This window comes from Anopheles nili, chromosome 2, assembly GCF_943737925.1.
Source record: "Anopheles nili chromosome 2, idAnoNiliSN_F5_01, whole genome shotgun sequence".
NCBI lineage: Eukaryota > Metazoa > Arthropoda > Insecta > Diptera > Culicidae > Anopheles > Anopheles nili.
Window position 1 is genome coordinate 10,651,899 of NC_071291.1, and position 20,073 is coordinate 10,671,971.

General features: G+C 48.7%; 2 protein-coding genes across 2 annotated transcripts in view; one reads left to right on the top strand and one right to left on the bottom strand.

Annotated features, from left to right (window-relative positions):
- The window catches only part of LOC128730426 (uncharacterized), a 109,651-nt gene that overhangs the window by 19,924 nt on the left and 69,654 nt on the right, over positions 1–20,073 (bottom strand). Inside the window, exons 6-7 of the mRNA XM_053823473.1 lie at positions 16,709–16,849; positions 4,771–4,895 (exon numbers count right to left, since the gene is read on the bottom strand). Of these exons, the coding sequence (XP_053679448.1) occupies positions 4,771–4,895; positions 16,709–16,849 (266 nt within the window). The remainder of the gene's footprint in view (positions 1–4,770; positions 4,896–16,708; positions 16,850–20,073) is intronic.
- LOC128730427 (parkin coregulated gene protein-like) lies at positions 5,207–15,115 on the top strand. Its single transcript, XM_053823474.1, has 4 exons — positions 5,207–5,493; positions 5,587–5,668; positions 11,046–11,157; positions 14,880–15,115. The coding sequence occupies exons 1-4, from the start codon at positions 5,207–5,209 to the stop codon at positions 15,113–15,115; spliced, it is 717 nt and encodes a 238-aa protein (XP_053679449.1).

The following is a 20,073-nucleotide window of genomic DNA, read 5'->3' on the forward strand; positions in this document are numbered from 1 at the left end:
GACGAGGACGAGCGCATTAGATGAATCGTCTCGGTCCATCGCGTGCGCGCCCTCTCGCTCGATGATGACAATGAAATCGGTTCGTCCTAAGCGCAACCTTGCTCACAGTAGTCCTACGATTGGCTTTCACCGTTTCCGGCACCCGGTTCGAGCGGGCGCATTTACACGTATCCGCATCCGGTTCGACCCTCGCCGGGGGTTGCGCAAAATGTCCGCGAAGCCAAATAAATCACCATCGATCGGCACTTCGGATATCGGGGAAGCGCCCAAGCCAGCGCTCGGAATGAGGTGACCTCGCTCGAACGGCCCTCGATGACGAGGATAATGGAGAAGGAAAGATGCCAATAAATTGAAGACATTTCGGAGGGATTTTTGGCGTCGCCTCTTAGTGGAAATTGATGACGCCCGATGACGAAGACGAACGGGCAAAGTTAATTTGCGCGAGGCACCTTTTTTCTAGCCAGATTCTTTCCGCTTCGGTTGTAGCTATTTTTACGAGCGCCTCTAGCGGTGATGAGCATTCGGTGGCAATAAAGGAAGTGTATTTGTTTTCCTAAATGTGATTATTTTTTTTTGCCACGAGCCTCAGCTTCATTCGATGTTTTTATCGCAGGCCGGCTAAGAGCATTAGAATTCAGAATGGAGTTCATCCATGCACTTGTGCCCGCTTGCATCTCAAATAGAGCTTGGTTTGGAATAATAATCCAACGAAACGGAGGTAGAATAACAACATCATTCGGAGCCGGTTTGTGGGATTACGTATTCATACTGCTTGATCTTAATGACCCTCACAGATGAAAGGAGTATTTGATGTATTTCTTTTCTGTTGAGCATCTCATTCGTTTATGCCGAATGTGAAACGTTAGATCCAAACTCGTTCAAGTGTATGCACTTGAGAGGGTTCCGATTTCTGAAACTAATTACAGCGAACGTATTCACAAGTGCAATCGTTTCGTTTTCCTGCACGCTGCTGAGGGATGGAATAAATCATTTGTTTCACAAAACAAAACTGAGAACCAATGGATCACCCGTCGGCTTCTGACATTGACTCGAACTCCAAGTCCCATTCTGCTCGATACACGAGCAGATACAACTGCGGCAGAAGTTTAGTCGTTTCGAGATTGGATTAAAATTCAATTCTTTCGACCATCGTCTTGAGACTGGACGAGCTGCGAGTGGACGATGGTGACGCTGCCCATCTCGGCTCGTCCTTCTTTATCCTTAAGGCTCTCCATCGTGCTCCAGAACTGCACACAATACGGCCCGAGCCCCATCCTTACTGCTGACACACCGTAATTGAGACGGAAATTGCATTTCCTACCCAACGTACCGATCCCGGGTGGCGTTGGGAAGACAGTTTGTTTTGTTGCTTTGTGCGGACGGTCGAGGTTATTCGACGTCAAGCGAACCCAGTTAGAGGTGGTTGCGGAGAAACGAATCGCTTCTTTTTTTTGTCTCGATTCTGTAGCTTTATGGCGCCGACACTGCAGTAGAAGTGTTTCACCGTGGAGAGCCCTGTAGACAGTTTTAGTATCTCAAGCGGACTGGGAATGGATGGGTTGCCCTTCGTTGAAGAAACCCCCGCTCGATTGTTTGAGCAGAGAGCAGAATGCAGCTTTTGAGAAAGGTCAATCCATTCTTTGTCAGCATTCCTCGAGCGACACATACTCCCAGATTGTCGCTACTTTTCATTCGTACCTTCGCTACATTTACTTTGTTTTTATCATAGTTGTACTACAAGTAATTCATAGCGTACCTCCGTCGATGCCGGTTGCTGAGGCTTAAACGTGCGTTTTTCTCAATGTTTCTCCACACGTGATTAGGCGATACCAAATCACATCACGATGCCAACGATGGTGCAAAAGCACGTGCGAGAGCGTCAAGTTGTGGCGTTGTTAAGCACCGGTGGAAAAGCAGGAACAGCCGGAAAAAATACAATATCCATCTCACGGGCGAAAGGTGCGATAAATCTCCGTACACCGTAGACCACGGATGACAAATGGGTTGCAATGTACGGATGGAACGTTCTGGCCAGTGACTACGAGTTTGAGGCCATCTCTATTCGTCAGTCATTGTTGCCCTAGCTTTTGCTCTCGTCTCTAAAACTCTGCTCCGCAGCATAACGTCGCACGAATTGATGCTTTATAATGAGAACCAAAAGGACACCGAAACCGGGAAAAAGCGGAAAGGATCTGTGAACCACGACGAATATTTTATCATTCCACCGTTCCAACCGTACCGACCGCTCCGCAGGGACAATCTATTCTCATTCCACCGCAAGGATGTTTGTCATGGAGCGGCAAAAAAACATTGCCTACCTCTCGGGCGCTTTCGCCCTTCGGTCCCGAGCACATTCATCTGGCAAAGTAACGGAATAAGCAGAATAATGCCCACACCCAAAGAACAACGACGTGCATGTTTCGAGTGGTTTAAAACTCAGCTCCCACTCCTCTCTGTCAAGAGCTCTCTTTGCCGGGTAAAACCGAAAAAAAAATAAATAAGCGGAAGTTTGCAAGAGTCGAGGAATGAAGGGCAAAGTTGAAAAGCCCTTCTGTCGTGTCTAAACCGCCTGGGGACACGAGAGTTTTTTAACGGTCTGTCATCTGCTCCACGAGTCTGTACTACGGTCCACAGGTCTGCCACAGAGAAAGATGACATCCAATAACTCTCCGGTCACCAAACTTTCCCTTTCGGTAGCAGGTGGCGAGTCCTTCGCTAAGTCCGAGTTATGCGCTTTGTTTGCAAACGCCGGTAGGCGTCCGGCTGCCGACAACTCTCTGCGGCTAATGAGTCTAGGTCTGGGTGACCTAAGTCTAGCTCGAATCAAAAAAGGGTCGGACAACGTTCAACAGTTGGTGACTCGCGTTTGTTTTTACGTCTCCCGATGACACGATGTCCACGAACCAAAGAACCTGCGAATGGATGCAACTCTATACCGCGAGAAAGAAAAACGGCGCGGATGCACGCGAATGGCCAATCGTCACCATCGTTCACAACGAACTCCCCCGCGGGTGCCAGACGGCAGTAAAATAATGTACCCCTGCTGGTGACACAAAAACAAATTCCATGCTAGCTGAGGAGAGCAGCAAAAAATAAAGAGATTACACTTGCAACCGTTGGAAATGATTGCCTCGGTGGGTTGGTGCGCCGTCAAGTTAGGCAACCCGAAATACACATGCCTTGAGCGTTCGCCGGAAAGGACGAGATTCGACAAATGTTGCAAACGAATCGATGTCGTTGTGTGTCCCGCAAGGGAACATCGTGTGCCAATGGTGCCAACAGGACGACACCCTTTTCGTTGTCATTCATTTTCCAAACTGCATCTGCTCCGGGGCTTCAGAGCTCTTCGACTGGTCTGATATTCGACGGACGGGTGTTTCACATGGAAACGAGAACGATTTCACTTTGTTCAAAGTACACTAAAACAAGCGAGCGGGATGGAGATGAGTGGGAACACTCCACACTCGAATAATACTTCGCCGTGGTAGAATATTTGTCTGGCCCCACCAACCGGCATTCCACAGTCTATCATGCTTGCTTTCAGTAGTCGTTCAGATAAAAAGAGACTGAAACATCGTAGGGTCTTTCGTACCGCTTTAATATAGGTTCGGAGAGATGATTATCGATGGATGGCTGGGTTTTCAATGAGCACCCTCTAGAGGAGCCTCGGGATGGAAATGAACCATGGTTTGCACGACGGGTTTGCGCGAGTTAATTGAAACTCGGCAGCTCATACGCCTGAAAGATCGCGTAGCTTGGAATCAGAAGCGTAAACCATCGAGTTCTCTTGCTTATACTATCGTTCTCTCTATCTGTCTTGAAACGCGCATCATCGGAAGAGCTTCCGAGCGGTTTTTATAGTTACTATTAAACCTCGAACCCATTAAGATATCCTTCATATTTGCACTACGGAGGGAGTTTTAGAGCTTCGCGAAGGTACGAGCTATAATCTATGCACCCTAGCGTTGCCTCAAATTAAATAATCTCAAAATTGCCGTCTACCTTCCGGTAAACCCTATCCATAGGAGGTATCCTTCCTCGGCATCGAAAAGCATCGATCAATCGCTACTAATCCACTCGGTTCCGTGAGGCTAAAAAGAAATCCCAAGCGAAGCCTGCGAGTCATCACTACACTATCGCTTTCCGGTTCTTCCTCGCGGATTGCGGCTCGCTTGCCTGCAATAAATGCTGATGGTTGCCGACCCACTACCGACGAGTAATCCATATGCCTCGCTAAACCATCGGCCCTAACCCATCAGGGTCACCGGCTCGAATGAAGTCTTTCTCGCGCAAAGCAATAAAACTCCCATTCCAGGCGTGCACGCACGCCAGGATCAGGGCTTCGGGCAGGATAGTCCTCGTTGGACGCATAAAATAAGCCACCCTTCGGCCCATTTCCATCGGTGGGACGGTGCAACAGCGGTATTGAAATTTAATGGAAAGCTTTCGCTACCCATCCGTGTCGGGGCCAATAATCATAAAACTTGAACTTCCGGTCCCCACCCAAGGCCGGAAGTGGAACGCGGTGATAGCAGAAAGCGAGCGGATGGACTCGCGATGAGTGGTCATTAAATTTGATGTAGCTTCCGATCGGGTGGTGCCGTCGTCCTTCGAGAGCGCTTTTTGGCGGGCGCTTTCCCAATTGGATCTCGATGGTGTGGATGTCAGTTTTAAGATTCCATCCCAGATTAGGGCGTCCAATTACAGGACGCGCATTATAATGATGAAACATGCCAGCTGTTGGAATTTAAATGTCAGAACTCATCTTACCCCGTTTTTCTCGCAGACGCCACCCGCGTTTTTGAGGTCACCAGTCCAGGCCAGTCCGAGGGTGCCCATTTCGAAGTCGCGGTACGTGAACATGTACGCCAGACAGAACGCATCGTAGTCTTCCTCTGCAAAGAGCCAAAAAAAAAAACACATCAGAGTTAGCCATGGGTTGTGTGACATGCGGGCAAATAATTCGTCCCAAGCCCATCTAGCAGTCATGTAGATATTGCGTTTCGGATCACCAAACTAAGGCTGTCAAAATTTCTAGCATTGCCACTTTCGGAAGTTACCCTTTTTCGTTGCTCTATTTTCGTAAGCCAGTGTTCAAAATTCAAATACCCCGTAGTCCCTAAATTGACCGTCGTTTTGAGGATTGAGGGAAAAGTGTGAAAAAATATCCACAACAACACCATTCGCAGCATAAAACCTACGCGCCATGCCGTGCTGTTGCAGACACCGCAAATGTCCCGAAATTCTGCGCCGCGTTCCAGCGTTCACGGTGCAGGTTGGCCAGCAATGCGTGCAAGTGTGCCCTCCATGTGCCGTGCCGCTTTTCTGCATCCGCCCGCGAACACACATTTCCAGCTTCCGGCGGTTTTTCCTGCGTGGAGATGTGCCGATATCACGCGAGTACGGCCCACGGGGCCTGCAGCACTTCATCAAGTGGCATACGCCACCGGAGCAGCTGGTGTATGAGCGCTTTTTGCCGCTGTTCTTCGACGGGTGAGTACTTCTTTTTTTTTGCCTGAGCTCGCGCCATGGCGTGAATCCCGGGAATACTCTAACGAATACGATGTGCTCGTGGAATAATTGCAGGTTGTGCGAGTCCACATTTCCGTACCGGGAATTTGTGCGCCACGGTATTAGCGACATGCTTGCGGTCGGCTCCGAGCAGCAGGTGAGTCCTGATTTTCCTAACAGGATGGCAGAATGGCCGGGTGGCACAGAGATCTGGGATGGTCAATCCCACAGGACATCGTTGCTGCGTGAATGGGACCTGCTCTAGTGATACTTTAGACTACTATTTGCATTCAACCACACCATGTGAGATGCATATAGAATAGAAGAAAGAGTCTTCCGTACAACAGCTCGTTCACGAACAACATTTCCCGCTCGACTAGCGACCACACACTTCATTAGCGAATCTAGACCGAGCACCTAATTTAATCCCGTGTGATGATTGAAAACATTCCGAAGAAATGGCTCCGCTCCATTGGGAAACGGGAGCTTAATTTAGAATGGCAGCTAATTGCTGGAGGTAGCTGTACGATGGAAATCGCAGCATTCCGCATCTGGCGCACAACTGTTGCACGCCTTCAGGGGGGTTTTTTCTCGCTATTGCAATGGCATCCGCTGGTGCAATTGCAACGCAACGAAACCCATAACAAAAGACTCAGACTGGATCAGTGGAAATTCTTTTTTTTGCTACTCTTCACTTCCGGTATGAGTTCCATCCTCTCGGGTGTGTCGGTGCAACAGGAGACCTTCCGGCGAAATGGCGGATGGAGAAAAGAAAAACTGCGCCGGTCTACAGCCTCCCGCGAGATCAATTCTCCCTTGAGCTTCTAGTGCCATTCCATCGTGTATGAAAGACTACGAAATTGCATTTCAAGCGTGGAGTGATGATATGAAGGCCACCACTCGGGTGGTGGAATTTTTTTGTCTTTTCTCGCGAACGCTGACAGACGCTAATACAATCTGTGGCGTTGGACACTTCTCTATGTGCTTTCCCGAGTGTAGCAAAAGTAAAAAAAACGCGCAAAGAACACGCGTGATAACCAAAGCCGTCCTCGTCAAACGACTAATAGTGGCTCTGTGTGCGCGGATGTGCCACTTTCTGTTCACATTCCGGGTCCATTTTTGTTGTATGGTGTCCACATGAAGCCACAAGATTTATGGTGACAGTTTTTGGCCCGAACGAGAAAGAAAAAGCGTCTGCCGACTCGTCATTCGCTCTATTCAAACCGAACATCGCGGCCATGATGGCACAGGCCTTGCATATAACGTGGCTGTCGGTCTTGACGCCCGAGCCTCACTCGACGAGGCCATCATCACGTTGTTACTGTGGATGTGCAACCCCACTGACCTCCACTAACCTTCACGCCATTCTCGGAAGCCATAGGTGGCCGCTTGAACAGGATGATGGCCAAACGGAGCCGATTGCAAGTAGAACAAGTGCAAGCTGCAACACGGTGCTTCGAGCCCGTACGAGCCAATCACGCCTGCGGTGCATGCCGGAGGGAACATGCCCGCAAAAAGAAGCCTTCGTTGACCCCGTTTCCTGTCAGCAATGCGTCAGTGGCAGCCGAATGCTGATGAGATGGAAAAGCACCACCCGTTGAATGCCGGAACGAACGCAAAGCGGCTCACAAGGCCGTCTGATGCCCAGCTTCAGTCGCCTGACGCCGGCGGCTAGTGTACGCTCGCCTGCATCTTACTGTATATACATATGAAAAATTAATCCTGGGACCTTGGGACTAGCAGGTCCACCGGGCACTGGATAAATGGCATCATATCGGAACGATCTTGCGGCTCAGGCGGCCATCGCACGCTCTCATTTCCCTTTCGAGGATGTTGCAAAGTGCCAGCTCCTCCACATCCCTTTTTGTTGAGATAAGGTCATGCATGGGCGTGCAGCGTTACCCAGAACTAATTATTGTCTCGTGGTTTCTTTGGTAGAATTTTTGAGATGCATGGAGAACGCTCTTCTTCGGTTTCCAACGGACGCTCAGTAGATTGATAAAGTTCTGTTGGGAAAACAAAACATCCCCTGTGGCCGGTTCCGAAGCAGACCAATCGTTTCACAGCGATGGATTAGAAGTCTGTTTCTTTATTTTTTACTGTACTTCAGATCTACCCTTTACCATGACCTAGCTCCATGCATTGGAGAGGAAAACCAGTAACGTCATTCCAGGGAACACACGTTACTCACGTGCTGTCAAAAGTCATATCCCTTCCAAGCCGTCATTTTTCGGGTTTAACTCGGCAACGCGTCCTTTTTCGCTTTTCGAGTGTCAAAAAAGGGTATCCTAACAACGAACGCGAGATGTAAATATCCCCAAAGCACACACACACACACACCCATCCACACATGAGTGCAAATGCGAGCAAACGGAATATGAAATTAGATCAAACTTTGCCCGCTCCGTAAGGGAGAAAGCGTCGGTTTGAGTTTAGTGGCTTACGCGACAGCCGGCTGTCAATGGCAGTTTCTCAGGGGTGTGCTGTTCCGAATCGGTGAAATAAAAAAAAAAGAACCAAGCCAAACAGGAGAAGAAAATAAAACGAAACCACCAAAAGTCACAATCTTCGATTCGGGAACCAAAACTTTTCCACCATCGAGCCCTTATGGGGTTCGAGAGGCCAGGCAACTGTACTCGACCCGCGCAGGTCACCGAAATTGTGGAGCTGCACCGTACATGATGGTAAAGTTTTGTGCCCCGTGAAATGGGTATAACAATATTCAAATATTGCCCCGATTTACATACAAATTCATCATAATGAGAGTTAAGAAATTGCAAATTTGACCCTGTTCGGTACTTGCTGTACGGAGGCCAGCAGGCGCGATGGGAGTTTGGACTCGCGAACAGCAGTGTGAAGGGCAGAAAATGGGCACCAGCACGAGTGCGAGAATACATTTGTCCTGGGAACGCGACTTTCTGGCGCTTTTTTTTTGAGAACTTCCCAAATTCAACCGCAATGGTGCTCGCCTCGGGACCACAAGGACCAACGAAAAGGCCACGAGCTCCATGAGCCCTCACGCCTCAAAGACAAAGATCGATGGTGTGCGAATAAATGCGCTAAAGGAGCAAAAAAGATTAAATAAAAACTCGAGCTCAAGCGAAACCACGGCAAACTACGGCGACAACTGCGCGCTAGCGATGCTTCACCATCGCGCGTTCCTCGCTCACAACGATCACAATTGAGTTGTGGAAATCGGGAGTTCCACGAGAAGCACGGGATGAGAGAACGCGTGGAGGAAAGCCACAGTAAGTCCTGTCCGCCATCACACCCGCTCCGTCCAGCTGGGTTGTGATCGCATAAACATAAATCATTTAATATTCAAATGAAGTTTTCTTTCTGTGCCATGATACTGCTCGCGTTGCGGCTCCGCTCGAGATGGCAGACTGCCTGTCAAATGTACGCGGTAACGGATCGGCTCGGTAGAGGAGAGGATGGAAGGAGGAAGGAAGAGCGAAGAAAGGACTTGGGAGGGTGTGCATCGTTCCGTACCGTGGCGTCCTGGGAGCGTGACGGGAGCAAGACGGCATGCGTGGGAAGATTCTGTTAGTCTAACGCCTGAATTTATGCACGCGCCATGACACAAACGATCCGCCTAACCGGAAGCGGCAGCGAGAAATCCGCGGAAGGTAGCGACAAGCTGGAATTAATGATTCAGCTGCATGCAAACCCATCATTCGCAGGACCTTCGGGTGATGGCCCAAACCGGCTTTCGGTCCGAAAGCAAAGCGGTCGTCCTTTCTGCCCGAGGATGATGACGATTGACAACTGGAGTTTTCGCATTGTATCAGATTGACGCTGGAAATAAACTTTTGTATGCTTAATTACTCGCTTCAAGCGGGCTCCACGCTAAGCCAAAGCCAAGTGCTACCAGGCCCCAGTACGATGCCAGTGTGCCGAGAACGGGCGGATGTAAAGTTTCTCTGCCGGAGATGGGGCGATAGCTTTTTGGGGTAAATTTGGCATCCTCGCTTTGTCACCGCACGGGGTGAGCATTTTCCCATTTTAGCACCCAACCCTCGACTTGCACACCCGACGGCACGTAAACAAGGTACTTCTCCCCCGGGTGCCTTTTCCCGAGTCGATTGTTGCAATGGCGGCACAATTGCGCTGTGAAATTATTGATCCCATTTGGCCACCTGCCAATATGGTGAGTTCCAAGGCCGGAGTGGAAATTGGCGATGGTGAAACTTAAAATTAATAAACTTTAGAGCCAGCAGTGTGCGGGCAGACGGCGACACTTTGGCAATGGCCGTCGCAGGCAACAATAGCAAGAGTTAACCATTCCGCTAATGGACAAAAGTTTCCCTTCGCAGCTGCCTCTGTGTTTGTGCTGTCTCTCGCTCGCAACGGGTGCGGGTTTGGAAGTGGAAAAGTCAAGGCGTACCGAAGTTCTTTGCCTGATTACTGTCCTCTTTTGCCGGCGGGAGGTTGACGCTGCTTGAATAGCTGATTTCCAAGTCCCGAAGCTAATCCCGGCTGTGTATTCTGAGCCAGGATTTGGCCGCCAATGTCATCACCGTTGTCGAGTCCTGGGAAGGAACTGACACGTCAGCGGCCATTGGAGCAAGATGGCCCGAGATGGCAAATTAGATTGACTCCTTTTTCGGCTTGCGGGCCCACTTGAGAGCAGCCAATGAACCTACCCTACGTGAAGGACCCGGACATGCTTCCCAGTCATGCCGATCGCCCCAAGATGGCTCTTGATTTTTACGCTTGAAAAAAGCCGTCTCGATGATGGTAAATAATTTAATAAATTAATTTGATGAAGATTAGCGCTCCCGAGGCTCGGTGTCGGCGTAGATCCTTGGCAGGCTGATGCTGATGAGGGCTAACTTGGGGTGGGCCAGTGGCGCTCATCAACGTCAGGTACCATCGTCCAGATCGAGATTCTCTGGCCATAATCCGATGTTTCCCCAAGAATTCTCCCTGTTGGAAGGGATGGGTTGAAAGTGTCACTGACCGCAGGCGATGTTAGCGAATGGTATGAAAAAATTAATTTACTTCCAGAACGGCTCCCACAGCAAGCGATCCTCAACATTAAGCCGAAGGAACCATCTTACGGATTAGATTATTACGAGACGCTCGAGGAGTGGGTGGTTTTTGACGGCATCGAATCACACCAAGCTGGAATGACAACGAGTGTTTATCGGATGTTTCACATAGCCTGCATTCGTAAGCGAGATGGACAAGATGAGATGAGGTCCGGATGGACACTGCCTTGTCGGCAGTCTGGCTCGAAAACCCACGACAACAAGTTGGTGTCGAGCTCGAACGGCCGTGCTTGTAATTACGGCCGTTACTTCCAACCGATTTGTGACGCTATCATAATCTCTTAGATTTCCATTCTCGGTCCCTTCCCATTTCGAGGTCTTAGTGGTGATTGTAATGAATGGGCGCAGCATCCTCGCGCGCTAGTGAATGGCTTTTACTCACTCGTATCATTTTCTTTTCTCTCCGTCTCTTCCATGCGCCAACCATTGGCAAACTGCGAAATGGACTCCCGAACCTTGCGAAACAAAACCCCCACACAGATATTCCAGACCATTCCGATGCTGATAATGCCAATGCGCGAGGCCCTGAATACGAGAAATCCGGACATTATAATTGCGACATTAAGAGCGCTACAGCAGCTGCTGCGCGTCGGTAAGTAGGTGGGCCGGGAATTATCTCGTTCCGTGCGACTGACGACGACAGCGACGGGATGTCTTCGGAAAAAACCCGGCGCCAGGCGTCGTTGGGTCGTCTGACTCATCTCCGGTTCGAACTGTGGAGTGCGGGTATCGTCCCATTCACGACGTCGACACAACGGCGCAAACGACAACGTTGACGATGACAGGACTCGCTCGAGCGAGCGGATGGATCCAGCTTGCTGCAGGCAAAGAGCCAACACCAACAAGGACTGCTGGATTCCACGTGGGCATTCCAAGTGGGTCTCGTATTCCTGCGGTCCTTCCAGCCTTTTGTGGCGTGCGTACGAGCTTGGTTGAAAGCTGAACGAGCTTGTTCGGGTGATTTGATTTTTATTTTACAACGGAGATTGGGACGATAATTGATACATTTGTTGAAGTGTGCAATGTAAAGGACCAAGCGGTCACAGCAGGTGGCAAAGGTTCAACACAGCAGAGCAGAGCAGAGGTGAAAATTGCTTATATCTACGAAGCAATCACACCAGTAGTAAGGCAAAAATCGCATATGGACTAAAGCCATCTAAAGTTCTGTTTCGTTCGATTTTATCGCAATGTTTTAAGCATGAAATTGCCGTCCAATGACACCACCAGCCAGCATAAGGCTTAACTACCGTACGAAGGCTAAGGGCCGTCGAGAAGTAATTAAGGTTTTCTCCGTCTCTACAGCATGGCCCTTGAGCCGTTTGATTGGAATCTTCCGTCACGTGAATAGCCTTTGGCCATCGTCCGAGGATCTTAAGAACGTAGATGGGTCAGCCTTACTGATGACCCACCCAACCACCCACGTGGGACACGAAACCTGGTGTGGGTTTAATTAATTTTGTTTATGGCGAGTAAAAGTGGAATTAAAGCAGCAAAAGGGAAAAAACGATTGCCCTGGCGGAAAGAGAGCTCGTCACTGGCACCCAACCGTGCCGTGGTAGCCACTTACTGATAGCGGTTTTATGGCACTGGCACCTGTTGGGATTGTTTTAATATCTCGGAAAAAGCTTCGACAGCGATGCGAACCTCCCGGGAATCGCTTCTTCGTGCTAGTGTACGTGCGGATTACTGGCAGGGTAGATTTCGAAAATGTGCCATCTTTTCTTTTCGTCACCATACCGCGTTTTGCTTCTCGCGCACCCGGTCTTGTAGGTCGCCGAACAGCGATGGAGTTTTCCCCCGTGGGACGAATTTACACACGTGCGCGACGAAAGTCACTCGGTGGCAGGGGCTGGGAAATTAAAATTTAATTTTCCATTAACGTTGAAACATGACAAACGCGTCATACGGAGGCGTACCAGCCATTACTCGCTCGAGCTTCCCGCAGCTCGACCGAGGATGACGTGGGTGGAAAATGAGCGCCTGCAGGATGGGAAAGTAGACGCAGTTCGGTTTTTACACGCTCATCTGCCAGCTTGCGAAGGCTAATTGAAAATCCCCGATGGTGCGAAAATGGCACACGTCCGGTGTCGTGTGTGCAGTAATAATCGTTAGCGTGTAATTTAACGGGCCACAATCGGTGTGCTTGCTCGTCATGTGACAATGTGTGTAAAGTGCATAGCTCGTTGCATTTGCTAGCATCACATTTGAATTTTTTTTCTGCGAAATCGCATGGATAAAAGCAACGAAAAGAAATCTCAATCCGTGATTTACGCTCTCATAACTCCATCATAACGGCAGCACTAGATGCGGAATGAAGCATCCAGACACCATTGGATTACGGCAAGCTTTCAGACCGAGCTTGGAGTTTTTCCTGGCTCCTCTTGTTCAGAAGTGCATTTTCCACTCTCCCATTCAAAACCACGGAGCAGGATGCAGTGGGAGCGAGATTCTTAGACGCAGACCCCGAAAAAGATGCCATCGCGTTGTTAGCATTTCTTTGAATATCCGTCCCCACCCGACGGCTGCTTACGTCCATTCGCACCGCAACGGATGCTCATGAATGAAACACAATGCAGCTGAATGGCGTTAGCATTGTTTGGGGCGCATTTCGTGTGCTCGTCTTACAGCATTCCTTCCAAATAATGGCCGACCATGTTTCGTTCGGCCGTGTTGTTTAGAATCTCGCCCACCAAATGGTACGCGCGTGTGCCAACCGACGTCGACGGCTGAAAAAGACGCTGGCAGCAAAATACACACCCTAATATGGCAGTCCATGGGAGAAAAAAAACCAACCCTTAGAATAGCAAACGAGCAAGCAATCCGGGTCCGGGTCCGAGTCGGTGCCAAGGCACGGTCGGTGTCAGCTCCAGCGCCATCTTTGTTGCAGCTTCTTGGAAAACCACAAAATACTCGTCCTTTTTTTGGGGGTTTTACCAACGCTGGCGGTTGGCGGAAAGAGTTAAAAAAGCATCGCACGATCCACGTGGCCGCCGGTAGTATTATTTTATGATTTTTACTGCCGGCCCATCATTATTTTACAGCATTTTACGCGGTTCCCGGTGGCGCATTTGTGGTGGTGGTTGGAGCTAGCGAGGGTTTCGACCGTGCAAATTTGTACTGCAAATTTTCACCCGCAACGATGTGCCAGTGCAGGCAACCGAAAGGGCTATGAAATTAAGGAAAAAGAGCGAAGACAACCCACCCTTTATGCCAGGTGAATGTCCACTTGCATCGAGAGCGCGGAGTATAGCAGTGGTAGAAACATACGAGAAGTCGGCACCGTTCCCGAAGCCACCAAAAGTCGAACAGATAAAGTCGGATAAAGAATGCCGACGGTGGGTGGTGGGTCACGATTTTGCATCGTACTAGCCTTTTTCCGCCACAGAAAGTAGGGCCAGTAAATGGGTTCGTCTGTTTTCATTCGCTTGCTCGAGCGTCGTCGAACGTGCCCCGGGCAGCAATGCCATCAATGGGAGCGAAAAATGAGTTTCCAGCGTCGGGAATCCCTTTAGCACACGTTGGGTGAGGAGGTGAACAGAGCCGAGCATAAAATGGGTGGCCCTGAAAAAAAATCCTCGGAATAACATACAAACACCCGGTCAGAGGTTTTCCTCTTACGGGTGTATGAAAATGTCGAGACGGAAATGGAAAAGAAAGAGCCACTGAGTGCAAAGGGTTTGCACATATGCAGCAAAGGGAGAGAGCAAAAAGAAAAATGTTGACTTTGCGAAAATTTCTCTATTGAATTTCCAATGGGTATGTGGCTGGAATGGCATCGGCTAGACGGGGGTGAAAAGTTCGGCCAGAGGGCGAACGTTTGCCGAAAAGCAAATGCACAAAATGATTTGCTCTCGACCTGCGATCGAACAGTGGTCAGTTTTGTTCGAGCGGCCATTTTTGCAAGTAACGATCACAGCAATTACATCGCGTTTGTGCGCTGTTCGAGATGCTCGGGTTAATGGGGAGTTTCTTTATGTTTTTTGCCTGCTGCAAATGAAACAAGGAATTTTCGTCTACGACCGACGGAGTACAATGCATGGTGGAATTAACACTGATGATAATTGGGCATGGCTGTCGTAGATAGGGGATATTATGAATATACTGATCCGAGAGGGACGAACGTACGTTGGCGTCTATCCTGAGACCGAAAGGTGGTTGGCTTAGCTCAAGCCTAACTGGGAATTATATTCTCCCATTCGGATTAACGGCCATAAGGACCTCTTGGATTGGATATTTTATTGCAGCGCATCGTGCCGAGACGGGCTTCCTAACTATTTCTCTACTTTGTTTTCTCTCTGTCTCGCTGCCTCACAGGACCATCGATTGGTGTCGCTCTCGTACCGTACTATAGGCAGTTGCTTCCGATGCTTAATCTGTACAAACAGAGGCGTGTGAACATATGTGACCGAATAGACTTTCGTGGAGGTCGCCGCATCGGTGATGTGGTCAACGATACGCTGGAGATGCTGGAACGGTATGGAGGAGCCGATGCGTACCTCAACATTAAGTACATGGTTCCAACCTACGAAAGCTGCGTATACAATCGATAGTGCGAAGGAATGAATCGCCGTTCAAATCTAAAATCAAACCACATACCAGGCAACGTTCGGAGCAAACATTTTCTCTAATGAACGTCAGGCATTGGACATATGTGAAATTTTCGTTATTTTTTTTCAAACATTTTCTTGATTGCGAATGTTGATTTAAGTGAAACACTGCTCCCGAAACGTCCTTGCCTGGCCAAGGGAAAATAACAACGACCTGCTTTTAATGGGAAAATTTTCCAAACCGACGTTTCGCTTCGAAGCAGCTACTGAGGAAAATGGAATCGCACATCCGGTAGCAAAACTGAATCACGGTTCGACACTTCTCTCGTGCAGCAGCGTCTTATTTGGGTCTTGCTTGGTGAAGCACAAATTTGCCTATACGTAAACTTAGCACGAGCGGAACAGTTTTCTTGCTCAAACGTTATAAATCACGACCCAAATTGGATGGCAAATAGTAAATCATGATTTCTGCAATTTTATATCCTATTACTCGTTCCACCCGCAGACAGAACGAGCTGGAGCAACGGTGAGTAGGATGAAAACTCGAAGTTGTTTTTCTTCTCTTGGCTCAAAAATTCATACCACGCCATGGTAATGCTATCGTTTGCATCTCTGCGCATAGAAAATGTGCTCGTAAAATGGGTTACGCGGGTGTGTTTTGCAGTTTTTGAACATGGAAATTTTTTAATTCAACTTTAAAGCAAATAAAGCTTACATTTAAACATCCGCAGTGTGCTTGAATATTCATAATGCTTTTTCTAACAGCTCTTTCGCATATTAAATTTAATTTTAATCCTTCTTTCGTTCGTTGGATGACTCGCATGAAGGTGCATCGCCGTTTGAATTAGGCTCGATATGTAAATAAAAGTTAATGCTTCGAGTTTCATTCGCCTATCGCAAGTTGCAGAAGCCGAAGCTGTGCAGAATGCATATTTCCCATCATTATATCCTGCTCAAAGATACGCCAGGCCATTACGTTTCTCTGCATGAAGCTATGCTCCATTTGAAATCCCTTTTCTTGGCTGGACTCGTGTCGTCACAGCCGCGACGTAACAGTGAGTGGCAGTATAATACCAAAAAGTCGTACTCGCGCAAAATTTGCATTATTATAAATGCCATTCCTCGCTGACTAGAGCTCGTTAGTCGTATTTGCTGCCGCCAAGCAGACGCTATCACACGGTCTCGTGTCCTCTTAGGAAACGATACTGAGTGAGAATTCCACCACGCTGCTTCACGTGTCCTCGGAGGAAATAAAACGCTCTTCCATACGCCAGGCGCCTCGAACACGGTGCGATATAGCCTGAGGAAACCCTCGGTAGCGAACGCGAGCGTACCTACACAACATATATCCTCATGCGAGCACGCCATTGAAACGACCTTCAATGAAATATGCATCCGACAGTCATGGGGTTTTCCCCGCCAATTGACTTCCATTTCCGGCCGGATCAAACGGTTCGTTGGCGTTGTATTCGATCAGAGTGCGATACGCGAATCGCATCGCGAACCAGCTTTATTATTTATCACGCGCATAACGCACGCCAACAAAGGGAACGCCATGTTCAATACCCTTAGAGATAGCCTTTGGCTGAGACTTACCTGAAAACAGTTCTAGGAACTTTTCCACACCGTAGCTGCCGGGAAACCGGTACAATGGATCCTTCAGTGCGTTCTGGTTGTGCACCTTGATGCGCTTGATCATGAAGGTAATGTTGTCCGGTTTGCCGTCACCGTTGAAATCTGCGGGAGAATGAAATGCAATACAATAAAATGAGGGTATGAGAAGAGGAAAACTTTTAGTTATGGAATGCTTCCAGCAAACTTTGCATCGTAACCAAGCGAACCCGAGCCAGATCGCGAGCTGCCCACGATGGAGTGCATTTTCGCATCATTATTTTCGAAGACAAATGGACGCGCGTCGTGATGGAGGCGTTCGTCTCATGCACCATCACCTTGCCCAGTGTTCCACGTCACGGGGGTGGTAAATAAATCACAACATAATCATCTGCTCCCTCGCCGCTAGATGGATGGTCTCCTTTGCAGCGACTCGTGTCACAATCATTGTCTTTATCCTTCCAACAAACGACTGCTGGCGCTAGTTCGTTTGCCAACGCTCTCGTCTCCCATCCTGCGCTGCCTTTCGATCCGTCAAATTTCATGAGAGAGTGGGTTGTGTGAAAGGTAGAGCGTAAAAAGGTCCTACGGCTCGTGCTGAATGCGCCACAGGGAAATGCATTTTTGCTGTCGCAAGCCACGTTTGCGGTACCGGTGGGAAGAACCCGGACCCGGAGTTGTTGATGTTGTGCGGAATGTGCTGCAACTCTCACTCGAGGGCACACCCGAGCAGGTATTGTCCGGTGAGGGTGTGGAAAGCGAACGTGTAAACACACAAAGAACCGGCGAGATAACTCGCCTCCATTTTCCTGCCCACCACCGGGGCAGGAACCGGGGCCAGAGAGTTTAGATCTCTCAACGCCGGATCGCACGCCGTCTCTTTCTGTCATTCCACAAAACCTTTTTGAGTGGGCTTACCCTACTCCGGTGCATAACGCTGCATTCGAAGTGCACCACGTGAACTCTGTGAGTGACAGCTTTCTACTCGGTGCCGGTGCCAGAAGCGACACGGTTGGGTGGGAAAACCTGGGCAGTGGGTAGACGTGGATATGTGGGTCAAACAGGGACGGGCGTGATGACATTTGTTGAATGTTTGCCGTTGCCTGTGTTCTCGCACCTTAATGACCGAGCGTCTCGGGCATCAGTCAGTGATGGCCGGAGGCAAGGACGGTTGGTGCTAATTTTCCTGCCCTGAGCGGTCACGGGGAGTGTGAACGTGGGAAAATGAAGATAAAGTAAGGAAACGGAAGCGAAGCGATAGCACGCTGTGTAATGCATAAATAACTGCATCCGAAGCGTTCATTGTTCTTCGTTTTTAGGGGTCGTGTGATACAAGAGAGTTTTTCATTTGTCACTCGAAAAAACATCAGTTCATCGAGATTAGGATTAAGCAGATTCATAGTTTATGGTTGAGCAGATACCCATTCGCATGTTTGGGATGATGTCGAATGAAATGGCTGGCTGGTTAAATGTGGTATTATTTTTCAATTGGTATGTTAACTCAATAGCTTACGCATTTGCTAGACAAAACCCTGATGGAAAAGCCGTCCAAACCTAGGTGTTGGCTCGAGATGGTTTAAAATGCATTTTTCTTATCTAAGTAATCCTGCAGGCATATCCATTGCCCATAGCAACAGCATAAGAGATAGAACAGAGTTGATAAAATCCTCGAAACCTTCTAGCACCCAGCCCATTGTTGGGCCGGATGCTATTTATTCTTCCTCCGATTAACCACTCATTTCGGCCATTCGCTGTGTACACCAGTGAATGTGCCATTAGCCAAAAGGACACCCTAGTGCACTGGATGTATGCACTTCGCTTATGTTTCGTTTACCCAACACAAAATGGGATTCGATGTTTCGAAACGCCAGTAGGCCCACTATCCACTATCAGCAGAGGGCGCCTTTCCTGGAAGCGACAGATTAAACCTGGCTTTACTTTTTGGTATCTGTTCCTGTGATGCGTTTTTAACCGCCAACCACCACCAACGATGGTAAACCTTGTTCAGGGACGGACTCGACGTACAGCAGAACTCCAGCAGCTTCTTTCCGGTCTTCGTTGGGAGTCAAAGTTAAATTTATCGATTGGTCACCCGTTCGGAGATTTGGACGCCCTGAAAATAGTAACCTGGAAGAAGTGGAAAATCCCAACGGTGGTAGCAGTGGTTTTCCAGTCACCGGATTTACTTGACATACGTACCCAGACCCCTTTATGCTCGGGGACACACATGCAACTCGGGTCTCGGAAGGCAACCACCGTGACGCAACGTAGCACTGCATGCAACGAGTTCATTTGTGAGCGAAGAGAAAACCCGAAACCGAAACAGAAAAAGCGCTCGTGTTTGCATTCCCAAGCTAGCCACACAGCACTAAGTACATCTTTTTTCACTCTCCCCTTCACAAGTCCGGGGAATGTGGGACGTTGGTTGAAATTGCTGTTTAGATTTTACACGGTTCGTTTAGCATAGTAAATTTGCAATGCAGTCCGACATTCCCTCGTATGGGTGGTGGTGTGTCCAGCCCAATGTCGATGCAATATTCCAGTTCCAAGGAAACACAGCTAGAGAAACATGGGCCGGCTTTTCTGGTAGTAAACACAGGCGGTTGCATTGGCTATTAATTAGATGGCGTGAGATGGGCTCGTGCGGTGCGTTGGAGGTTCCGTGAGGAGAAAATGAGGGGCTCGAAGGATTTAAGAATTTAAGAAGATCTTCGGGTAACTTGCGCCATGGTGGAGCCTTCCTTTCCCGCATTCGTAACTCCCCTATGAGTGTTTGAATGCTGGGTGAACCAATTCGTTTAACGCCAGCCACCAGGCGCCTCCATCGGTCATAGATTCCAAGCGTTTTCCAAGCCATTGCACCACATAATGGATGTTTTAGTTAACCATCTGCTTTGTAAGCTGCTCTGAATGCGTAAGCACTGTAAACCACACTATATCGTGCAAATAAAACAGTGCTGTGAGCTGGGCGTGTTTGTGTTGTGTACGTAACGCTATGCAATGATAGTGTTACTTCTTTTTATTTTTTTTTTGTACGCACCTAGCGAACCATTATGATTTTTACACAATGTCCAATGCTTTATAACGCACATGGGCATGTTCCAATTTGTTTGCAAACAAAGACCGATCGAGCAGAACGAACGAGCCTGCGGTTGAATACCGTCACAGGATAACCACCGTTATCGAGCCGATGACATATTGTGACCAATTATCCGAGCGCAATACTATCCAATTGAACGTTGCATAATTTATGCCGGACAGGTGTGCATCAATGTTAAATCAAACACAGATAAATAAATGAACAAATATTATACCTCTCGCGCTCGACCACTGATTGACGTGTAGGTGAA

What these genes read in the sequence shown, in the direction of transcription:
- LOC128730427 (XM_053823474.1), top strand. Translation starts at nt 5,207, where the DNA reads ATGCCGTGCTGTTGCAGACACCGCAAATGTCCCGAAATTCTGCGCCGC. An exon ending in TTGCCGCTGTTCTTCGACGG is followed by an intron (nt 5,494 to 5,586) that starts GTGAGTACTTCT and finishes GAATAATTGCAG; the next exon opens with GTTGTGCGAGTCCACATTTC. An exon ending in ACAGCAGCTGCTGCGCGTCG is followed by an intron (nt 11,158 to 14,879) that starts GTAAGTAGGTGG and finishes GCTGCCTCACAG; the next exon opens with GACCATCGATTGGTGTCGCT.